The sequence below is a fragment of the Harpia harpyja genome, chromosome 19 (genome assembly GCF_026419915.1).
Source record: "Harpia harpyja isolate bHarHar1 chromosome 19, bHarHar1 primary haplotype, whole genome shotgun sequence".
Lineage (NCBI taxonomy): Eukaryota > Metazoa > Chordata > Aves > Accipitriformes > Accipitridae > Harpia > Harpia harpyja.
Window position 1 is genome coordinate 23,130,428 of NC_068958.1, and position 14,704 is coordinate 23,145,131.

Genomic DNA, 14,704 nt, shown 5'->3' on the forward strand with positions numbered 1-14,704 from the left:
CTGATACGGGTATGTTAATTTTGCAAGTGGCCAGAATACACAGACACAGATTGAAGACGCTTCCAGGCAACGCATAGGGATTGTCTCCCGGCATGTCACATCAGGCTACGTGGAGAGGAGTTAATCAGTAAAGATTTTGTACCTGTCAAGGCATACTCTTCTACCCGGGTGGCACCTGCCTGGTGCTGCCTTGTGCAGCTTTGGGAGGCTCATGTCATCCTTCCAGCCTGAGAGCAGCCGGGGCTGTGCAGCAACTCCCTTTGCCATGCCAAGTCCTGTCACTAAGTAAACAGACCTTGTAATGGTTGAGTGCACATCACAAAGGGAGGACATGCTTCCTAAAAGTTAGTTTTATTTAGAAAGCTTTGAAAATTATCAACAGCAATGTGAACGCGTGGAAGCAGAAATCATTGCTGCACAGTTCTGGTAAAGCTTCCTTTCACAGGCTTGGACAAAGGCAGCTCTGATCTGGTACAGATTTTCCAGCCTGCTCTTGCATTTCATTGCATTGAACCTTTAAGCCATTTTCATGCTAGAGGTGACTACTATATAACTGCCTATGTTCAGAGGTGATCAGGCAGTGCCTTCCCACGCAGTCGTGCTTACAATAAATTGCGAGTGTGTGACACCTAGGCCTGTTTTGGTATTGTGTTAGAGGAGAAAATGAACTTCCAGTCCATATCTGTCGTCTGGGGAATTGGTCTGATGGCAGACTCGTGCTTAACACCATATTGGAAAATAAATGAAAGATCACTACAAAATATGTCGGCCAAATCTTAACACCTTGTATTATGGTTTGGGGCATACAACAGTCCGTCTGCAGATGTAGTTTTTTTCTGCTCTTGATGTTTTTCCTGGTTTTTTAGGAAGCCTTTTTCTCTATCAGGGAAAAAAAACCAAAGGGAAAGAGATGTGTGAATGCTTTTATTAAATTTGCATGCTTCAGTGGATTTCTGTAAGGGATAAAAATGTAAATGCATGCTGTGTGGTACTATATTCTTGTCTCCATTACAGTAAAAGTATTCCTATGTAAATGTTCATTAGCCACATTCACTAGCTAATTACTTTTAAAAATACTTGATTGCAGGAGCAATTCACAGCAATGAGGGATCTCTATATGAAGAATGGTCAAGGGTTTGCACTAGTATATTCTATAACAGCACAGTCCACATTTAACGACTTACAGGACCTGCGGGAACAGATTTTACGGGTTAAGGACACTGAAGATGTAAGTAGAGTATTTTTTCTTCTGCAAATGGTTAAAATGTGTTTGTAAGTAAACATACAGGAATTCGTGAGCAAAATTTCTTTCTAAGAATATTCTTTGCTGTATAGCAAAGTTTGTGTTGAAGCAAGTTTCCTTAGCATTGTTTTTTATTTTCAGTGTGGTTATTTGAGGTCCAACACCTGCAAAGGGGCATGATGAAACCAGATTTTCACATGTATGGGAAGTCTAACGGTCTTTGGAAATGGTGGGAGTTGATTGAAAACAACTTTTTTTTTTCTCCTTTTAATTCCTTTCCAGTATTTGCATTTTCTTCTTTCACTGTGCTTTAGCGGTACTTTATTTACCACAAAGTTAAGGAAAAATAATAGCCAAACTTATAAAAAATTATGTCCTTCGTAAATCTGCAGCTGTCTTACAATGGAGACTTAATATTGCTTTTCCCAAATGTATGAAGCAGAAATTGAAGTACAGATCCGTGACGTTTCCTGAAGGTCAGCTGTGAAGTCTCTCGAGTCCTGGAGCAGGGCGGTGTTGTACGCTGTGCCCTCTGTGCCGTTCACATGCGTACGGGTCATAATCCAAGTCGATGAACTTGAACTGCAAATAGAAAGGACGTGCTCAGCTTATTGACCAAACTGTGCTTTGTAATTGAGGTGTCGTTAGTATTAATAGCCTTTTTTTTGAAAATCACTGAATGTTCCTTTATTTTCACTTCTCTGTGTGAGAGGGCAGCTGGGGGGTGGGATGGGAGCCTGTTCCGTCGCCTCCGCTCCGGCTCTGGGAGCTGTTCGTTAGATGAAGTAGCCCTGGGTCTTGTTTCATGAAGCAGAGGTTCCCTTACTGTAGCTGTGCCCAGTGTCTTGGTTTGTTAGCTCTGCTCCGCTCAAATCCATCAGAACCAGAACTTTTATAGGATTTTAGGTTATCGTATGAAAATGTGCTTATCCCTTTCTGAAGGAAAGGAGGATGTTTAAGGGTCTGTGGTCTGTCGCTCCCGTGATGCGTGCGTGTGAGCAGGAAGGGTTCAGCTTTGCACTGCGGGCGTGCGTGCCTGTCCCTGTGAATGGCAGCGGCACCCTGCAGACCGCCTTCGCAGTCCGAGGTGTTTGAACTCTCGACAGTTGTCTTTGTTCCTTCAGTCACTTGACAAAATCTGTAACCCAAAGGAGATCACACAGTTGTATGTATTAAAAGGCTCTGGAGGAGTCTTAGCTCCTGAAGCAAGGTTGTAATTTGGGTTGTTTAAATCTCTTTTTAAAATAAGGAAAAATTACATTAAGATAGTTTGCATTCAGTCCTGTTTGACAGAAAAAAACTATTTACCATGTTTCCAGTTCAGGCCCCAGCTCCTGTAACTGGAACTCCTTGGCAGGCTTTTAATTTCTAAAAGCGTGATGCAGGCGAGGGTGGTGGTGGCTTTTGCCGCGGTAGCCGTGTGGCTGGTGGAGACACGTGGGAACTCTCTGTGTAGGCTTCCTCCAAAAGAAGCTGAAAGTAATTTTCTTTTTTTTTTGCCTAACAGTTAGTAACATATTCGAGGGTTTGCCCTAAGGAGTGTGAAAAAGATTGCCTATTTTATTCTACTGACAGCTTAAAAGTAGCCGCTGCCTTTAATGTCGATTGCTTTGGGGTTGTGTTGGCTGCGTTCTGGCCCCCCAGCAGAGCTGTGGAAGCAGCAGCAGCCTCGGGCTCCCAGCCCTCGTCTCCTTACAGCGCTCCTGCGGCTGGGGGGAGCGGGGCTGGTCGGCAAACTGGGCTGGGACAGGTATTTGGGCCAAATCCTAGGTAAGCCATGTGCATTGTATTTAAATAGCCATTCAGGAAAATGCAGTTTGAGCAATGAGCGGGGAGGGCTGGGCTGGGACGAGCACAGCCCCGCGGCTCAGCTGTTCTGGGGCTGGGGGCAACCTCTCAGGGCTGCTGCTTTCTCTTGAATCTTCATTGTCCCGTATCCTGATTACCTGGTTTTGAATGGCTTTGGTTCCTTCCTTGGTTTAACAAGCTGAACTTCTATTTATGCAAAACTGATTTTCCTTTAGGTAGGGATTATGCTTGCATAAATCCCCTTTATTAGCCTCTCGGGCAGAGCCCAGCGCTTCGCTTTGCTGCGCTCGCTGGAGGGGAATTTGCACCGTAAGCTGGTCAAGTTCATCGGACAATAGAGACTGTTGCTTTCTGTTTTACTTCAGTGGTTTGATTTAATTATTAAAATGCATTTATTTATTTTGTGTTAGGGGGACGTTACTTGTTGAATCTGAGCTCGAGAACCTTTTGAACATTTAAGCCATGTTCTGCTGAGTTAGGAAAATGCACTCCTTCCTGTATTTAGTTTCAGAATGTGTCTTTTAAAATCCCAATGCTTAAACCATTAAATTCTGTATGTCTAACAAAGTTTAAATTCCAGTCTTCTGCATGAAATAGTAATTGATCAAAAGCTAGTTGTTCATCACGCTCCGTTTTTGGCTCTATGATAAACAATTGCTACCTTTTGAAATAACCTTATACAGAGTTTCATGTCTTTCAAAGCTGCACTGTTTACCCATCTAAGTATCACTTTTTTTTTCCTGTTATTTCACATTTTAATATACTTTAATTTTTTTGCTGAACATGTCCGAAACACATTTTCATGTTTTGGTATGAGAAGATTTCTCTTAACTACCTAGAAAACTGTAAATAATGGGATTAAGCTAATAAAGTTGTAAATATCCTGTTGGTCTCTGATAGGAAATAAGCTTTTTTGGATTTGCCTCATGAAGTACTGTGACTCCAGGTCTCTGATGTAATAAGTAAAACTTGCTTCTCAAAAATAGAAATGTGATCATTTTCTAATCAGTATGGCTGTGAGTTTTAAGTTACAAAAATGAATCCTGAGTGTAGTTGAATTGGGAAGAGACTACAAATGTTAGCATTGAAGTAGATTAAAAACATATAGTGTGTTGTAAATTACCAAAGGAAGTAGATAATGATTTATTTTTCAGCTGGAAAGTACTCATTTTCTGTTCAAAGAATTAAATGCTTCAGGAAATGGAGCGGAGTGCACACCCATTATCAGCAGTTCTTTAGGGGTTTTTTTCTATTTCTACATAGCGTAAGGGAAACAGGATGCTGTCGCTGTCGTGTGCATGCAGAGCACTGCAGTGCGTCCTGCAGATCCTGCTGTGGTCTCGCGTTTCAAAATCCACCTTAGCTCTGGCTGTATCATCCCCCAAGATCTACGAGATGCAGGTCGTAAAAGCAAACTTCAAAATGATATGTAAACCACAACTCTCGGGCGTAGAAAGTCCTGGACTGCATATCTGTCTCCAAACTGGCTGTGCAAATGTGCAGGCTGGAGCTGGGGAGCCGTGCAGTGCTGGTCTGGGTGCCCCGGCTGTGGGCCCCTGGGGAAGGGTCCTGGGGGGGGGGACAGGCAGCGACTGGGACTGCGCTGTCGTCTCATCGTCTTGTAGGTATGGTAGTGGCACCCGAGGGTAGGTAGTTTTGGTTGTTACAGAGGTTTTTTGGGTGCTTTGGGTGGTTTTTGTTTGCTTGTTTAAGGTCTTTTCTACCTATTTGTGACATCTCGGTGGGCTGCAGCTGTGGCAGAGACTGCCTGAGAAGCAGAGGAAGCCTTATGAAATTATGTATCAGGATGCTATTTCTAAGATGTCTTAGTACTATTTTTAATCTATCTTTTTGCCCAATTTCTTTCTCCTGAAAGAGTTTTAATTCAATATCGAAATATAACTGATAAGAGCAAGTCTCCTGCTGCTTATACTCACCAATGCTTACTCTTGATTCTTTCTGAGACAAATGGTTTTATAACTTAATGAGTGCAGACTGCACTTGGCTCTCCGCACTGCACCAAGCAAGTACAATCACAGCCCTGGTGAGCTATGGCTAAGCAAGAGACCCGTCCTTTCTATTGCCCCTTGTGCCATTTGTGGGAGGGCTGTCCCAGGACCCTTCCTTTCTGTGCAGCCTGATGCAAACACGCTGGTAATAAGCATTTACTACAGCCAGGGTTGTTTCCAACGGTATTAAATTTCTCTGTTTTTCTGTAGGAAATGTCACAAGGAATATGGTTTCACCAAGGCACTTTCTTCTCCATGAAGGAGCAAGAAAGTGACTCACCCAGATACTTCAGAAAGGCAATAGCTTAAGGAGAGGGGCAGATGCCCTTTCATCATTGTCTTGAACAAATGATTTGCCTGTATTTGCATCGTGGGTGTAGGATGAATCTTTTGAACATGTATCAAATGTTTGGTTTAATATTGCATGAGATTATTTATTGGAAGTGATGTGCTTTCAGGAGCTGAGCTGCTAGATGTTCACTAGTTGGAAATTTTAATTATCCTAAGCTAGTAAATACCGAGCACAGTGTTTGTGCCTTTTGTAGTGAACATCCTCTTTTCTGTGTGTATGCAAAACATGTCAGTAGTATGATACTGTACTGAGATGAGAAAGGCAGGTCTTGTGCACAGGGCTGTGGGAATACTTGACTACATAGGACTATTCCTTTTTATTCCGTGTCCAGGGCAGTGCTTTTCAAAGGTGTTTCCATTTATTGTTGTGTGGCTTGACAACAGGTTGACAAGACAGGTCAAAGGGGCTGAAACATATGATATGTGTCTTAAAACACGTGCTGTATGTTCTGTTGTCTGAAATAGGCTAAGTTGGCAGGCAGTTTAGCCTACTGTCACATGAAAGTCCTGAAATGCATTTCAGTAGTAAATTAAGTTTTTGACTAGAATGGTGTTTGATGTAGAGACCAGAAAATAAATCTTTACTAATTTAAGATTGTGCTGAAATATTACCGTTTGGTTTTACGGTGTCCTCCATGTGTTTAATTCTTAGTGAACCAGGGTGTCTATAGTGTGGACTTTCTTCAACCCTTTCCCACCAGGCATCTAAATTCCAGACTAGTCTGTAAGCTCTGCTGAACTTCTGATTTTTAATGTTTTTCATACTGTCTATATTTTCCCCCCTCCTCACATGCCTTTGTAAGCCATAGCATTACAGTCTATGTTGTATGTTAACTTGCTGATGCATCTCTTGTTCTTGCTTGTCTCTTCTCCAGGTTCCCATGATTCTGGTTGGCAATAAATGTGACCTGGAGGAAGAGCGTGTAGTCGGCAAAGAACAGGGTCAAAACTTAGCACGACAGTGGTGTAACTGTGCCTTTCTAGAATCATCTGCAAAATCTAAAATCAACGTTAATGAGGTAACTATCAACGGATCCTTTGTCTTTCCTACTTCAGCATGAATACCACATAAAACCAGCATGCAGTCCTTCATGTATTTCTTAATCAGGAAGATTCAGGATGATTCTGAAATCTCAGCCTAAGAAAGGCTTGCGATGCAGCGTATTTAGCTACTGCTATCTGTTTGTTTGAAGGATATCTGCTCCTTTTTCTCTGTAAAGGGTGGGTGACTTCTCCAGGTAAGTGCTTTCTATAGCCTGTGTCAAGGGACATGAATAGCAGAGGGTCCTGAGTAAGCCCAGTTAACTGGATGACTCTTAGCTTAGATAAACTTTATCTGGAGAGTATACTTTTTCCAGATAACTGCTGCTGCTATTCAGAACGTGGATTATGCCCCATTGTATTACTTGTCATCTTGCATAGTGTTGGCTGCTGGTTTTGAAGTATTTGCTTTTCACATTCCTGCTACGTCTGGCTGCTCAAGCAGACATCCCATCACAGCCCTCCTCTGGTAAGCCACTAACTTACTGAGACCGTGTCCAGACCTTATCTGTCTAAGCAGTTCCCCTTGTCTAAATGAGAAACACCTTTGCAATCGGTGTGCCTTTTGCTGCTGCCTGAGGTAGTGTAGTTCTGCTGAGGGGGCTCTGCTTGACATCAGGCACCGAGTTTTTATTCTCTGCTGTGAATTATCTGACTCTGACAGAGGCCCGGTTGCCAGCCACAAAAGCTAAGGTGACCCCATTGAGCATAGCTGGTTTGGTGCCAGGAGATAACTGGGACCGTTTAGGAGGCTGTGTGATAAGCAGGAGCAGTAGGATCTTGGACTGGACCCAGCGTTAATTTGGCAGCAAGTGGGGCGTGCACAGCACTGCATCTACCCGGTTGAGAGGGAAGGGAGCTCCAGGCCGCGTGAATTGCAGCTTCTGTGGTTGGGATTAGGCTAGCTGTAATGCGCACTAACCTAACCTGGTAGATACAGCTCACTGAGCTAGACTCCTGCCAGAAGGGATTTTTGTGCGTGTCTGAGCAGTAGTAAAACTGTGACTGTTAACGAAGAAACTAGTGGCTCAGTCATCGGAACAGATCACCATTAGCCAAAGGTGCCTGAAAGCTCTCCTGAGAGCTGTGCGGGAAAGGGGATCCTCTCGTAGGCAGAACACTGAGCTGTCCTGGGGCGAATGCACGCCCATGGTTTACATACAGTCATCCTTAACGTGTGAATCCTGTGTCTCTGTATTTCCCTGTTGTGTCTGCTGCCTCCAGTGAGACTCAGATCATAGAGAAGAAAATTATTATCTGGAGGATTAGTTTCTGGTTTTATTGTGAACTTCATTTTCTAGGTTTCTGCCAATTTATACTGTCTGGCTAAGAAAAGCATAAAAGCTGAGGAAATCAAAGAGAAGAAACACTGTGAATCAAGCAACTTACTGTACTGGTTATTTGTTTGTTCTGCTGGCTCATGGACTGGGGAAGTGTTTGCGTTATTCTGGGTTTTGGTTTTGCTTTTTTGCTACTTTTGGACTTTCTAACTTTCTTAAAACCTAGGCTAAAGGGTAATAAATTTCTACGTGCATTTGCTGAAAATGAAACAAACCTTTCATCCAGATAATAAGCTTTTAATACAGAGTCAATCTCAGTAGCAGCGCTTCAGGTGTCTTTCTGGTGACCTGTGTGATGCTCTTGCACCACACTGACTGTTCTTAGGGATAGTGGCATTCCTGAATCCTTGTTGCAGACTTCTGTGCTCACAGTCAGTACTAGCACTTAAATGATCTAAATTGAGATTTTTTTTCAGAGGGATTTTTTTCCCCCCTACCTTAGCCCTGTGAGAGGGGTCTACCTCAAAACATTCAAGGATCTTGTTTGCAAGAGCAGAGATGGTTGGTGCCTTCAGAAATTCAGACTCCTCCTGCACATCATAATCACATTCAGATCATCTTGGCTCTTGTTTATAAAAGCTTAAATACTGAAAGCTGTTTTGCATCAGCATAGAAGATGCCACTTATTAATTGGTTTTTCCTACAGAAACTTTTTCTTTGTATCTCACCTGTACACTTTTGAATGTCTTGGCTGTGTCTGTTGGAGAGTACGAACTGCGACTTTTGCCAGAGGCTGACAGTAGAAAACAGTAGCAATAAGCTTAGTAAAGGAGTAGCATGAGCAACTCAAATGCTATTATAAAATATTTTACATGAGGGCTTGATAAAGCTGCCATCATGTTAATTTCATTTGAAACTATTTAACTGTGCACCAGTGCTTTTTCATGTAGGTAGTAGCCAGAAAATCTTGACTTTCCAGTCGCAATTTGTTATAAACTGTTTCTTTGTCTTCTGAATTTCCTTGGAATCAACAAGAATTTGTGAGCTGTCAGCCACTCCAGGAAGGAAGAAAGTAAACAAGGACAAGGGTGGAGCTTTCTGAAGGTTTAAATATTTCTCCTCAATACTGTGACCTGGCTCCAAGCATTTTTGCAAAGCTCATTTTGTTATAAATGGGTTGAGTATTGCTGGGGAAAACCACTCACAGCAAAAGTGTTCACAAGAAACTTGTCTCTGAAGCTGAAAGAGGCTCCTGTACTCATCCCCTTCTGGAAGTGTTTGAGTTCAGGGCAGATGTTTTGCTTCTCCTTGCTATTTTTATTAATGAACTGAAAAGATTAGAGCAGGCAAAAAGGTGAAGCGATTAACAAGTCGAATCTGTTTGGCAAGATGGGATACCTTTCCCTACAGTGAGAATACGCTGCTGCTGGCATAGCAGCGCTCTGCAGAGACACTCAGCAGCCCAGGGAGCACGGGTGAGAAGGTGAACCTTAAGGATATTATGCCTGTCTTTTAAACAACCTTTTGTCATTTCTCAGTTTTCTCCCACTTTTCCAAAGCAAGGTATTTGTTGCAATTTCATTGCCGTACTCTTCTGACGCCTTTAGTCGTATGCAACTGAGGGAGAAAGCTGCGTGCTGCAGGATATGAGTTACAGCTCCCTTGTATTCTGCACACTGATGTGAGCTCTGCATTCTCTTATTCCATAAGCAGTTGCTTGAGAAACATGTTTAAGTAAATGTAAGCAGTTTAATTGAATTTATAAGACTGCAGCCACCAGGAAAGAGTATCAGCTTGCCAACCTGCCTAATTTTTGACACTTGCATAGTGTTTTATCACTTTGATTTTTCAGTTTGTGTTTTTCATTTTCAGATCTTTTATGACCTGGTCAGACAGATAAATAGAAAAACACCAGTGGAAAAGAAGAAGCCTAAAAAGAAATCCTGTCTGCTGCTTTAGACTCCCATCGTGCAGCAGCTCTGAGCCAGGTAAGAGGTGTCTGAATTCTACCTACAGCTCAGGCAATCAGACCGTGAGCTGCTCCCAACAGAGAGAGGACTCACTCCCCTTCTCTCCACCCCTCTTCCTTCTGTCTGCTCCCAAATATAAAATTCTGCTTTTGTTGGACTACTTTTAAAAAGTCAGTTGTACTGACTGACCTGGCAGAGAAATATCTGTTTCTCTCCCTTTCTCCTTTTGCTTGGGTTGATGAGTGCAACAGAGGAGGAACATCCTTTTTACTCTTGCAGCTTCTCTCACCGTCTTGTGACACCATGCTCTGAGCCGCCATGGCTGTTTTGCTTCCTTTTTATCCTCTGCTGAAATTTGGTACCATCTATGTAAGTTGTGTTCTCGCTGCAGCTGCTGTCTCAGTCCTAGGTGCTATGGGGACAATCGCAAATTGTTTTTGGTGGGACATGGATTTCAATGGCACAGAATTAAAAAGCTACCCACCAAAAAAAAAAACGCCAAAGCAAATACGAAAACAAAAAAGGACATAGCTATAAATAATCTTCCTGTGTGTCTTGGCAGGGTACTCTGTGTGCTTGCAGCTGTTCTATCACACTGCTGAAAGAGAACAGCATTTTTGTAGCTTCAGGTTTTGGACAGAAACATCACCTAGGCTGCCCCGTGAGCTGTTAGCCTGTTAGCACATGAGTGTGCTGCGTGGCACCGTTCAGAGGCAGAGAAGGGTGCGGGGTAAGCGGCCCATCTTGGCACTAAGAAGCCAGAAATGGTCAGAAAGCAAGCAGATTATCCCAGACGGTGGTTGTAGCACAAAGCACGTTCAGCCTGCGAGCGCAGCAGCCCGGCTCTGTAGGGACGAGTTGGGGAGGGATGAACTCACCTGCAGCGCTCTGGCTGTGCCGGCTGCCTTCGTGATCTTAGGCTGCACAGGCTGTCAAGTTCTGGTGATTTTTGTGACCCATCAGAAGCTCTGTATTCTGTTTTTTAGTTTCATAAATAGGTGCAGTGTAGCTGGCAAAGCAACTCAAGTGCCCTTGTCCTGAAGACAAACTCCTGGTCGTAGAGGGATTTCAGGGATGAATTCCTGAAAACAGGTGGCTCTCTGCCTTCTGCCAGATCAGAATTTCATGCTGTAGATGGCCATTTATGTAGCCTAGGCGTGATTGAGTAGGATAAGTGGAGCTATGCAGTTAACCTGGCTTCTAATGACTTGTGCTTTATTGATTGATGAGTCTCTTATCCTGAGCTTTGAATGCCAGAAAAATAATAGCTTAGGGTTGTGGGGAAACAATGGCTTTAGGAAAAGAAATTGAAGAGTACGTCTTAAGTGGCTTTTCCTGTTCCTCAGGTGATTTATCTGAATTTAGCTAGTGTGGCGTCAGCCAGGGTGACTTCTTGGAGACGGGCTTCCCCAGCCCTGGGGAGGACGTGCTCCCTGCCAGGCTCGGGGTGGCTCTGCCCTCGCCCTCCTGCCCGGATCCTGTGCTGCAAAGCCCAGCGCCAGCAGCCGTGCAGCACTGCTAAAGGAGTTCCTGCATTCAGTCAATTACTGATGAGGCTTCTCATAACATTGACTTCTACTCATGCCCCCAAATCTAGATGGTCAGAATACTTCACGGTGTCTCCCCCATTCTTTGTAAATCTCTTCCCAATTCATTGCCTGTTGTTCCAGCTGGAACAGGGCTCGGGGAGGTCTCCAAGTCATTAGACTTTAAGAGCATCTCAGAGATAGAAAAGATGAAATCCCTCTCCCGTAAATTGTTCATCCGTTGCTGAATTCAAAATCCACTTGAAGGCTGCCTGTCTCGTAAAGCAGATGAGTTGGAAGGGCACTATCGTTATCACAGCAGAAAGACAGGGTGGTGGCTGTCTGTCACTGCTCTGCTGCAGTCATGATAAAACAAGAACTTGTTTCTTAAGAGTTTCTGAAGTCTCTTTTCTTTTTGTACCTCCAAACTCAGAGGACAGTAGGAACAAACCCCAGTACTGCAAGAAGATAAGCTCTTCCTGCTGAAATGCTCTGTGTTTTTACAAGCCTGGGTGTGGGCAGTTGCCTGGGGAAGCTTTCAGGCCTTTGTTCAAGATCATTCATCTCATGGGTAGGATGAGAAACATTCTCTCCATCATCTTTTTTTACTTTTTTCTAGATTGCAGGAATGAAGAACTGTTGCCTAAATGGAAAGTGCCAGCATTCCCGACTTCAAAACCTTATGGAAATTAATGACATATCTGAAGAAACTTCTCCTGTTTTTATATACTATGAGAAGAATTTAGATCTTAAAATGGTTTGCACACAGTCCCTGGAAAAAGAAATTGCTCTGTGTATATCTCTTGGAAATCTAAGACAATAGTACTCCTCCTTTGCAATAGCAGTTAACAGCTGTGAAAATAAATATAATTGACTCTAGTGTATGATTATACAAAGGAGCATGGATGCATTTCAAATGTTAGATATTGCTACTATAATTAAAATTTCATATTGACCCTTTTATCATAATTTCTCCCCATCCAGCACTAAAAATGTTCCACCGTTATATTTTATATCTATAACTATAGATATATATTATCTGAAATTTCCCTTTGAACTCACTGCAACAAGTAACTTTTTGAGTCATTGACTTCATTTTATATTTAAAAGTTACGGAATATCATTATTTTCATTCTGCCATTATATTCTAATTAAAAATGTTTGTGCATAATGCTTTGGAAAAATGGGTCTTTTATAGGAAAAACTGGGATAACTGATTTCTATGGCTTTAAAAGCAAAAATATATAATATACTAAACCAACTCTAATATTGCTTCTTGTGTTTTACTGTCACAGATTAAATTACAGCTTTTATGAATGATTAAATTTTAGTACATTTTCATTTTGTTTCTGTGTTTTTGTTATGGTTTCCAGGCTTTGGTTTTTATCCATGTTTTGTGAATGCCTCTTCCATTCTGGTAGATCAAGTATTTTATAACAAATGCCACCAGTACGTCGTTATGCCGATGCGATGTCTTCGCGCACCCTCCGCTTTGGATGTATTTAATCATACCACACACTAAAGTACAGAAGGCTACTTTTAATTACCTTTGTATATTCTTTTGAATGTTCGAAGATTGTATTCTGCTGAAAATATTTCCTCTGTACAATTATTTTTATATGTACAAATTTGGTTGAATACTGTATCAAGGTCTGACTTTTACTGTGATCCTCGGTTTCACACGATCATGTACTTTTTGGGGAGAATCCCTGTTTTGACGATGCCACCCGCTGGGCAGGAGCCCGTGATGATCCCTCACGGTCAGCATCTCGACACGAAGCTGTGGAGTTGAAAGTTGGTTCTGTCTAAATACAATTTCAGCAAAGCAAATAGCTGCTTTACACTTTTAGACAAAATCTGGCTAACGTTACCTGATCTGCATAGTCAGCTGAAGGGGCTTTTTGTTTCCTTTTGGGTTTGTTTCTTTTTTTTTTAAATACCTTGGTTTCATAAAGTTTAAAAGAGCAGGATATGAAGAGACCCATGGGTGCTCAGCCTCGATCCTCCCGTGTATATGCAAGTAAAAGAACTGCCTTTGGGACCTGCGGGGCCCAAATCGCATCCTCAGTGTGATGCTGCTGGAATTCCTGCAGTGTTGGAGGACTTGCTCCTGCTTCGCTTCTGAGTAAGTGAGAAGAGAAATGTATCTTCACAGTGGAGAAAACTCAGGACGGACTTTGTCCTGGTTGTTTAAATGGGAAATCTAAATGTAATAGCTGGTGAGCAGTTGTTCCTGGACCCCTTGTATAGTTTTATTGGAAACCAGGGGGGAGAAATTTCTATAAATAGGTTTTTCTAAAACTGTCTTACTGATGCAGCTCTTGAATTATACAGAGATCCCAGTTTCTACATGCAGCCCAAACAAGACTGGATGAAAATATTTGGATGACGATAATGTGAAAACATCTGCCTACTTACAAGCTACTAGGACAAATGTAGTTACTTAGCTGGTTGTCTTCAACCTACCTATGTGCTTCCTTTTTCAGGAGGAGCAGAAGCAAGGTATTTGCAGGTTGGTTATCTTTACTAAATGTAAAAATATTTTAGTAATAAAGTAATTTTAATGTACCTGCTGATTGGTAGATGTCTCTTCTATAAAAACAGAAACCTAACCTTCATTTTCTAGGTACGGTGCGGTACGTAAGTTCATCAGACTTTATTCGTAAATGCCAACTGTGTTTTATACAGAAGAGCTGGCTCCGTTATCTACTGCCAGCAAAGCTGGGGGTGTGCGGTGACAGGGGTGCTCAACCTGCCGGTGCTTTTCCACGTCACTTCTCAACTTTGCATCTCAGCAGCATCTCCCAGTCCGGCTGTTCCACGGTGGAACTGGTTGGTCTGGTGAAGGCAAGTCCGGCTACTTCTGTGGTGTTTTTTGTCTGTAGCAGGATCTGCCTGGAGCATGCCAGGGCCCGCTCCCAGAGCGCTGAGCAGCGGCCGGGGTGTCCGAGGGGTGTCCCAGGTGCTCCCCGGGGAGATGCGCCTGCTCCGTTCACCCCGTCTCCTGCAACAGCTGGAGTGCGAGAGAGGTTTGTGGTCCATGCTGGCTTCCCGGGAGAGGTGATGCTTCCCGGGAGGGGCAGGGATGCCAGGCTGAGCCTGGGAGGCCCTTGGGGTTGCAAAACGAGTAGTAAACTTGGTGTAAGGGGTGGAGGAAGAGGTCGATAGCGGGCGGAAAGCCTTCCCGAGCCTGTTGGCGTTGCCACTAGATGGTGGTGTCGGAAAACACGCGGGGCCGGGCGGCGGGGGACGCGGCAGTGGCGGGGGGGATGCTCCGGCCCCAGGACGGCTCGGTGCCCTTCCCTTCCTACCTTGCAGAAGGAGTGGGTGTTCTCCCTGGGGAAGACTTTTTCTTCTTTTTTTTTTTTTTTTTTTTATCTAATGGATTTCAGCACAATAGCCCGAATTCTGCCCTTGGATACACTTCAGCAGATGCTGCGTAGTTTTATGTGCAAACAGAATGTGTCCTAAAGCA

General features: G+C 43.2%; 1 protein-coding gene across 6 annotated transcripts in view; it reads left to right on the forward strand.

The window, feature by feature from the left end:
- The window catches only part of RAP1A (RAP1A, member of RAS oncogene family), a 43,518-nt gene extending 29,721 nt beyond the window's left edge, over positions 1-13,797 (forward strand). For all 6 annotated transcript variants that reach the window (XM_052814460.1, XM_052814461.1, XM_052814463.1 and 3 more), the window contains 4 exons: positions 1,088-1,228; positions 6,288-6,431; positions 9,606-9,721; positions 11,849-13,797. In XM_052814460.1, coding sequence (XP_052670420.1) covers positions 1,088-1,228; positions 6,288-6,431; positions 9,606-9,692 — 372 coding nt within the window. In that variant the 3' untranslated portion in view covers positions 9,693-9,721; positions 11,849-13,797. The remainder of the gene's footprint in view (positions 1-1,087; positions 1,229-6,287; positions 6,432-9,605; positions 9,722-11,848) is intronic.
- Positions 13,798-14,704: the final 907 nt, after the last annotated feature.